The 9,313-nt window shown below is 38.8% G+C and overlaps 1 protein-coding gene across 1 annotated transcript; it reads right to left on the bottom strand.

The window, feature by feature from the left end:
* Nucleotides 1-7,466: 7,466 nt before the first annotated feature.
* On the bottom strand, nucleotides 7,467-9,155 carry LOC21385134 (protein NUCLEAR FUSION DEFECTIVE 4). The gene is made up of 3 exons (XM_024175072.1): nucleotides 8,270-9,155; nucleotides 7,982-8,228; nucleotides 7,467-7,884 (listed from the first exon to the last, which is right to left on the bottom strand). The coding sequence occupies exons 1-3, from the start codon at nucleotides 9,153-9,155 to the stop codon at nucleotides 7,467-7,469; spliced, it is 1,551 nt and encodes a 516-aa protein (XP_024030840.1).
* Nucleotides 9,156-9,313: the final 158 nt, after the last annotated feature.

The raw sequence follows: 9,313 nt of genomic DNA, 5'->3' as shown, positions 1-9,313 counted from the left end.
CACGTCAACATATATATATATATATATATATATATATATATAAGTCTGAACAAACAACTATAGAATTAATGGCTGAAAATCAGAACCCTACTAATAATGAGTTTTTTCAAGTCATATCGTAGAAATCTCTTATAAAGATATTTAAAAAAAAAAAAAAAAAAACCCTCTAGATTTTAAAATGAAAAAAAAAAAGACAGAAAAAGAACCTTCCAAGTGCCATTCTAACAGACAGTATACATTTTCTTCAAATATATATATATATATAAGAAATTGAAGAATGATTTATGATGCCCTCATTACGTATAGTATGAGGAGAGATTTTTACGGCAGCCTAGTCCGAGTGATGAAAGCGTATATATGAAGCTGAAATGACATCCTTATTAAATGCACCTTCCAATGCAAACACTGGACCCCTTGGAGCAACATATGGTATTGAGTATTTCGACAGTAATGCCAATAAAACGTATTCAATAAATTGTCTGCAGTTCACATTTATAGTTGTTTGGTGATCTATGCGAATTCTGATGGTTGCAAATCAAGAAAGGAATTTTGAAACTGACGTAGATTGACATACATGTTGAACCTATAAGTTCCGTTTCAAAAAAGTTATTTTCCTCCGTGATCAAAATCTGTTACACGATGTACCACCGAATATGTCGTGATCTAACAATGATGAAATACTACAGTGGATTTGTGATCACGGCTTCGCCTGTTGGTTTTTTTTTTTTTGGAGTGTTTGGGACCTACTCTACGTACTTTTACTATTAATGTATATATTTGGTGGGTTGCAGTAATACGCTCTTTATCTGACCCATCTATAGAGCCTTTAACGAACATTTCTGTTAGTATCAGCATTTGTGTGGCCCTTTTGATAACACTTAGAGAGAGCGATATACCAAACTTTTTATCATTAAGAAGGAAAATAAAAAAAAAAGTTATATACTGCTGTAATTTTCTCGAAAGCCCCTTTAAGACTATTGTTGCTGCATAAACTGAATAGTCTTATTGTTACAAGTGGTCTAGTCGGTGAGCTTAGGTGTATATTACTAAGCGTATAGTGTAAAATTCTTCTAGATTGTAACAGAAAGAAAAAGGACTTAGAGAGAGATTGAGAGACTGTGATTTCTGGAGAGAGAAAGTCCAAGAAGAAAGAGTCTGTAATCTTGAAAACGTCTGGAATAAAAGTTTACGTTTTTCCTTTCCATCTTTCTCTGTGATTAAGCCTTTGTTCTGTGACTGGGTGTTTTATTCAACAAATTGGTATCAGAGCCTTTGTTCTGAGAATCAAGAATGACGATGGCAAAGTTCGATATTGAGAAGTTTTCCGGGAAGAACGATTTTGGTCTATGGCGGTTGAAGATGCGAGCGCTCCTGGTTCAACAAGGAATGGAAGATGCGCTGGGAGGAGAGAAGAATCTGACAGAGTCACTAACGGAGCCGAAGAAGCAGCAGATCCTGGACAAGGCTCATAGCGCACTGATCTTGTGCCTCGGAGATAAAGTTCTGAGGGAGATTTCGAAAGAGAAAACGGCAGCGGCGATCTGGGTAAAGCTCAAAAGCCTCTACATGACGAAATCGTTGGCTAATCGGTTGTTCTTGAAACAGAGGTTGTACACATTCAAAATGCCGATAGGAAGAACAATAGAAGAGCATCTGGATGAGTTTAATAATAAGGTAATCTTGGATCTTGAAAATATTGACATTAAATTCAAGGATGAGGATCAAGCATTATTGTTATTGAAATCCTTACCCAGTGCTTATGAAACCCTCTCAGATACATTGATCTATGGGCGGGATAGCTTGACGTTGGAGGAGGTTCAAACTGCTCTAATGTCTAAGGAGCTCAAGAAGAAATCTGAGACTAAGGGGACGGATCTGGGGATTCTTCAAGCGAGGGACTATTTGTAAGGGGAAGACTAGAGAATAGGGAATTCAAGAATAACAAAAACCAGCCAACAAGATCCAAGTCGAAAGGCAAACTGAAGTGTTTTATCTGCCACAAGGAGGGGCATTTCAAACGAAACTGTCCAGAGAGGAATAAGAAGAAAAACAGCGAGAAGACTCAATCATATGGAGATGCAGACGTTGTCTCTGAAGGGTATGAGAGCGCAGAAGTTCTCACAGTGGCGGATGTAGATGCAGGAAATGAATGGGTTATGGATTCAGGGGGTTCATTCCATATGACGCCACATGAATCATGGATTTCTAATTACATGAAACAAGATTCTGGGCAGGTACTCCTGGGAAACAACAAGGCATACAGGGTCTTGGGAACTGGCACAGTTTCAATCTTGATGTCGGATGGATGTGAAAGAATGCTCAACAATGTGAGGCATGTTCCAGAGTTAAGGAGAAACTTGATTTCTCTGGGAATGCTTGACTCGGAGGGATTCACGTTCAAAGCAGAAGATGGGAGATTGAAGGTGGTGAAGGGTTCCATGGTATTCATGAAAGGAACCAGGATGAATGGCTTGTATCTGCTCCAGGGCAAAACTGTGATTGGAAGTGCAGCAGTGGCCTCAAAGGTGATTCAAGACTACACCTCACTTTGGCATTTCAGGTTGGGACATGTCAGTGAGAGAGGGCTGCAAGAATTGGGAAACCAGGGAGTGCTGGAAAAGAAGAAACTAAAAAAGCTAGACTTCTGCGAGCACTGTGTGTTTGGAAAATCTTGCAGAACCAGGTTTGGAACTGGAGAACACCGAACAAAGGGCACACTGGACTATATGCATTCGGATTTATGGGGGCCTTCAAGAATCGTGTCCATAGGTGGAGCAAGGTATTTTATGTCTTTGATTGATGATTATTCCCGTAGAGTGTGGGTTTTCATTCTGAAAAACAAAGACTTAGCCTTGGAAACTTTTAAACAATGGGTGGTGTTGATTGAAAATCAAACTAGAAAAAAGGTTAAGAAGCTTAGGACTGACAATGGATTAGAGTACTGTTCTGGATTGTTTAAGGAGTATTGTAGTTCAAAAGGAATTGCTAAGCAGCTTACGGTTGGGGGTACTCCACAACAAAATGGTCTTGCAGAGAGGTTTAATAAGACCATTTTAGAAAGGGTTAGATGTATGTTTTCTGTGTCAGGGCTGCCTAAGACGTTTTGGGCAGAGGCAGTTAAAACTACTTGCTACTTGATCAATAGATGTCCATCCTCAGCAATACAGTTTAAAACACCGTTGGAAATGTGGTCTGGAAAACCAGGCAGCTATGAAAACTTGAAAGTGTTTGGATGTGTGGCATATGCACATATCAAACAAGGCAAGTTAGAACCGAGGGCAAGGAAGTGCATCTTTATGGGATATCAAGATGGAGTCAAGGGCTACAGACTCTGGAATGTAGAAACAGATAGGCCTAAGATCATCATCAGTAGGGATGTAACTTTCAATGAGACTCAATTCTACAAGGACTTAAAGCCGCATTCAGATGGGGGAATTGAGCAGACATCGGATGAGGGAATAGAGTTTGAGGTGGAGCCTTTGGAGCAAGCGGGCATGACTCAAGTTGAGACAGGTTTAAATGGTGACCAGCCATTAAGAGGAGGATCGGATCAACATGAGTACCACCTGGCCAGAGATAGACAAAGAAGGGACATAAGACCACCTAACAGGCATGGGTATTCAGACCTTACTGCTTTTGCATTGAATGTAGCAGAAGAAATCAATGAACCTGTTAGCTTTGAACAAGCTATAAATTGCCCAGAAAAAGGAAAATGGAAGCAGGCAATGAGGGAGGAAATGGACTCTCTACTCAGGAACCAGACTTGGGAATTAGTGAAAAAACCTCAAGGTCAGAAACTAGTTGGCTATAAATGGATTTTCAAGCACAATGAGGGAATCTCGGGAGTGGAAAATTCAAGATTCAAAGCAAGATTGGTAGCTAGAGGTTTCACACAGAGAGAAGGGATAGACTATACAGAAGTCTTCTCTCCTATGGTAAAACACACTTCAATCAGGGTGCTGCTTGCTCTCACAGCAGTCCAGGATCTTGAATTGGAGCAACTGGACGTGAAAAGAGCCTTCCTCCATGGAAAGCTTGAAGAAACCATATACATGAAGCAACCACAGGGTTTTGAAGTCAAGGGAGATGGTGAACGGGTTTGCCTACTCAGAAAGTCCCTTTATGGACTAAAACAATCCTCGAGGCAATGGAACAAAAGATTTGATGAATTCATTATCAAATCTGGCTTTCTTAGAAGTCAACATGACAATTGTGTCTACTTCAAGTCACTTAGAGAGGACAAGATCATATACTTGCTGCTCTATGTGGATGACATGCTCATAGCTTGTCAAGACTTGACGGAGATTAATAAAGTCAAGGAAATCCTACAAACTGAATTTGAAATGAAGGATCTCGGAGCTGCTAAGAAGATCCTAGGCATGGAGATCACTCAGGACAGAGAGAAGAAGACCCTATCAGTCACACAACAAGGGTATACAAGGAAGGTGATCCAGAGGTTTGGAATGACAAATGCCAAACCTGTACTAACTACTTTAGCCCAACATTTCAGGCTGTCGGCTGCTGACTCACCAGAAATTGAATATGACAAGAAGTTCATGGAAGTTGTACCTTACTCAAGTGTTGTAGGCAGTTTAATGTACTGCATGATATGCACAAGACCAGACTTAGCTCATGCAGTAAGTGTGGTGAGCAGATTCATGAGTAATCCTGGGAAACAACACTGGCAAGGAGTAAAATGGAAATTAAGGTATCTACAGGGAACTTTGAATCATGGAATGGTGTATGGCCAAGCAGGTGGAGCTTGTGAGGAGCTGTTGGGTTATGTAGATTCAGACTTTGCAGGGGATTTGGACCATCGAAGATCACTTACTGGTTATGCATTTCAGGTCCAAGGATGTACAGTGAGCTGGAAATCAACTCTTCAGAACGTGATAGCCTTATCCACTACAGAGGCTGAATATATTGCTTTAACTGAAGCAATAAAGGAGGCTTTATGGCTTAAGGGGTTATTAGAAGAGTTGGGTATCAAACAAAAGGAAGTTGTAGTACTTTGTGATAGCCAAAGTGTTATACACTTGTCCAAAAATCAAGTGTTTCATGAGAGGACAAAACACATTGATGTGAGGCTGCACTTCATTAGAGATATCGTGTCTAAAGGGGAGTTACAGGTGAAGAAGGTTTCCACTGAGGAAAATGCAGCTGATATGACTACTAAGTCATTACCAGCTTCAAAGTTCCAATACTGTTTGAGTTTGTTGTCTATCAAACCAGCAGGGCAGAAATGAATCCTTCTGGGAAGGGAAAGGAGGTGTCAAGACATGGTTAATCCAGCGTCCAAGATGGAGATTTGTTAAAAGCATCTGTGGCCGTGGATTAAGGGGTCTTGAGTGGATGACGTGGAGCATTGAGTGTACAAGATTCAATGGAATAGTCTTATTGTTACAAGTGGTCTAGTCGGTGAGCTTAGGTGTATATTACTAAGCGTACAGTGTAAAATTCTTCTAGATTGTAACAGAAAGAAAAAGGACTTAGAGAGAGATTGAGAGACTGTGATTTCTAGAGAGAGAAAGTCCAAGAAGAAAGAGTCTGTAATCTTGAAAACGTTTGGAATAAAAGTTTACGTTTTTCCTTTCCATCTTTATCTGTGATTGAGCCTTTGTTCTGTGACTGGGTGTTTTATTCAACAGTGTGGCCCTTTTGATAACACTTAGAGAGAGCGATATACCAAACTTTTTATCATTAAGAAGGAAAATAAAAAAAAAAAAGTTATATACTGCTGTAATTTTCTCGAAAGCCCCTTTAAGACTACTGTTGCTGCATAAACTGAAGCTGATAGGAGACTTATTTCACAAGCCCGTACAAGTGGAGACACTATTTTATTTTACGCCCGATTCCCTTCTTAGGGAAAAAAAAAAAAGAAATATATACATACATACATATATATATGTATATATATATATATATATATAGAGACGTGGACATAGAGTTTTTCACAAAAGAGAGTGAAAATGACCTGGAAATGACTGATGGCTAATAATAGCATTAACTAATTAAGAAACCAGTAACAAATGCGCGTATAGCTAGGTTGCTGAGACCTCCACAGATAATTATTCATATCAAATATTCTCAGCCCCACACACACAATACACATGTCATTCAATAGTCAGCCAAACGTCAGATGTAACTAGTCATGAGTCGTGACAAAGGGACCAAAATGAAAACATATCTAAACATGATTCATTAAGTGAAAACTGCAGCACTTGGTATTACGTATATGCATGTGTCAGTTTTTCTGACTATAATCAAATGAATAATTTACTTTTTGAATGGAACTTAATTAGTGTTCAAATGGATCTGGTTCTTATGATTAATTGCTCAATATATATGAGTAAGTAAAAAGTTCAGAAATTCGGTTGATTTTAGTTTTTCCTTTTTTTTTTCTGTTTACAAATACAATTGAGTTGTCGATGTTCCTTTTTTTCTCTCTCTATTTTGGTCAATTGCATACTTCACATTATCTTTACATCGCATGGACTAGTTACATTAAAGGCGCGTTTACTAAACTGTAAAGGGAATGTAATGAGGAAGGGATCAGAAAGAAAAATAAAGTAATAGGATTAAGAGTCATTCATTCTCTTTCAAGTGTTTACTTGACTATTAGATGGTATAATATGAACCAGTCACATTTTCTTTTTTTATGTTTAGTAAAATTAGGAATTAGCAATATTATTAATGTAATCACTAAAATTTTCTTTTACACAATTTGATAATCCTTGACTATAGAGTAACTTATTAATAATAAATTTAGCATTCATTCCCTTTGACAAGAAATCAATGTACTAAAGGGGTGTAAGAATTAACACTCTATTTCCTCATTTCTTATATTGTGTGGGAGTGGGACCTACTAAATCACAATTTTGTAAATAAACAAATTATTAGATGAGAAAATGAATCACTACTCAATTTCATTTTTCTATGCATTAAACATGCCCTAAGCCTATAAACATAACAGTGAAGACAAGTTTTTTGTCTTTGGCAAAGTACCTTTGGTGACATAATTACATCATTATTTTTTTTTAAACCTTAGAACTGGATATAATAACCTGACCTAAAACAATGTTTTAAAAAAATATACACAAAATATAACTTAAAATGATATATAATTCTTCTTTTCTTCTTGTTTTTTTTCCCCTTATTGAAAGGTATAATTAAACCGTACCCCTTTTTCTTCATTTTATTGCTTGACATTAAAACGTACCCTCCATTCCACATAACTAGTTATACTAAGCAGCGGCACATCAAATCAAGCTAAATCATGTAGAACTTTGTCAATATAAAAGTAATGCCTCAAATATTATTCTTGGAATATATATTTTTCCTTTTATATATAACGACCAAGGTCATCCTTGTACAATTACGACTATCTAGTTAGCCACTAACATCGGTCGATCGTCGTAGAGATACTAATTATATGAGTAAGAAGAACCTTGTACGTGTCACAACTCTCAGCGTGAACTAGAGAACTTCCTTGTTCGAACGTAAAGAACAATAGCCAAAACCGTCCCAAGAGAACAAATAAAGCCCCAAAGAAGAAAGGTTTTTTCATAGCATTCCGTTCCCATGCATTTCCCATCTCCATTTCCTTCCCTACGGTAAACAAGAGCGGCAAAGTAGCCAAAAACAAAGGACCCTATCGGGATATTTACAACCAAGACATTATGGTTTACGGAGAAATTTTTGTCACCAAATAACTCTTGTGTTGTGGACACAGAAATCGAGGTAATTGCTCCCGTACAAACCCCTATTATGGCCGTACTAATGTAGAGAGAGAGGTTTGTTGAGTTGAGAAGCAAGAGAAATGATCCTGCCATTGGAGCCACCAACACCGCTATTAAAGCCGGTCTTGAAACCACATACTTTCTCCTAAAAATTCCAAATAAATAAATAAATCAATCAGTGAATTATAATAAAAGAAAATAGTAACGTATAATATAATTGATATTAGTAATATATTTTTTACCTTGAGAAGTGATAATCAAGGAGAGAAGGCATGAGACGGCCAAAGAACCCAAACGAAGAAGACAGAGAAACTAGAGAAGAGGTTCTAGAGGACCCACGAGATTCGGCTATTTGTCCCAAGTTGTTCAAGAACACCAAACCAACTGTAGCACCAGAAAAGTAGACTAGAAAATATAGCCAGAAATCAAGCCTTACTAGCATCTTCTTCACTCCAATCTCCTCTCTAACACCAATATCACCCTTAATAATATTATTATTATTGTTATTTTGATCTTCTTCATCTTTCCCTCATGATCTTCTTCTACTCTAATACCATTACTCTCTTCATCAATTGTAAAATCACAAACTCTTCTCTCCCTATTCAAATTCCACTTCTCCAACAAGCCCAATTCTCTGATTTTGGCCATCACCGGAATGGCGAGTGGCACCAAAAGCAAAACCCCAGTTCCAATAACATTATTCAAGGCAGAACTAGACACCAACAACCCTAAACTGCTTATCACGGAATAAACACCGGTAACTATAGTAATCACAAAGAGAACAACAAACCCGGCGTCCATATGGTTGTTCTTGAGCCTTTGAATGTCGTCAATGTCTCTAACAAACGGTGAAGTTATTACACAAACCGCAAGGGGCAAAACCGAGTTGAGAAGAAGATATCCCTTTGCTGTTTTTGTTGAAGAAAACAAAGCACCAACGACGTCCGTGTAGATCTTCGCGCTTAGTCCTTGATAGCTGCTCGTCACGCCGACGGCGGCTTGGCGGTTTTGCGGGAAGTTGCGAATGCTGACGACGTAGGAGACGGTGTTGATCCAGCAAATGCTGTTCCCGGCGAGGACTGTGAGGCAGAAAACTTGCCAGTAAGAGAGAGTTGGGATATGGTTTGTTATGGAGAGGTATTGGAAACCGTAACCGACCAACCCTATGGTTGAGCCAATGATGAGGACGAGCCAGAGGGGTAGGTAGGCGACAGCGAGGCCCGAGAACCAACCGAAGAGCTTCCCGGCGTCGGAGGCGAAGGCGAGGTTGTTGAGTTGCAGTTGGGACATGGAGAGGGCGTGCTTGAGTTGGGAGGAGTAGGCGGGGAAGTTTGTGTTGGTGCCGTTGATGGATTGGAGCCAAATTACGCCCACAAGGCTTAGCCATTGGAGAACCCTACTACTTGAGGCAGGCATGGCAAGAAAGAGATATGCAAGAAACGTCTTAATTTGTAATGAATTTGAGAGTAATAATAATATTGGTGTTTCAATTGGCACAAGTTATTAACAAGTGGGACGCTTAACAAGCATATATAATACATGTGTGGGCTTGTATCTACGGCAACAATAGAAAT

The sequence above is a fragment of the Morus notabilis genome, unplaced genomic scaffold (genome assembly GCF_000414095.1).
Source record: "Morus notabilis unplaced genomic scaffold, ASM41409v2 Scaffold2272, whole genome shotgun sequence".
NCBI lineage: Eukaryota > Viridiplantae > Streptophyta > Magnoliopsida > Rosales > Moraceae > Morus > Morus notabilis.
This window is presented reverse-complemented; position numbering and strand designations above follow the sequence as displayed.

Bases quoted from the DNA above. Each gene is read 5' to 3' on its own strand.
- LOC21385134 (XM_024175072.1), bottom strand. From the start codon at position 9,155: ATGCCTGCCTCAAGTAGTAGGGTTCTCCAATGGCTAAGCCTTGTGGGC. The intron at 8,229-8,269 runs AGGGAAAGATGA...ATAATAATAATA, and splicing joins TAGAGTAGAAGAAGATCATG to TTATTAAGGGTGATATTGGT. The intron at 7,885-7,981 runs GTAAAAAATATA...TGGAATTTTTAG, and splicing joins CTTGATTATCACTTCTCAAG to GAGAAAGTATGTGGTTTCAA.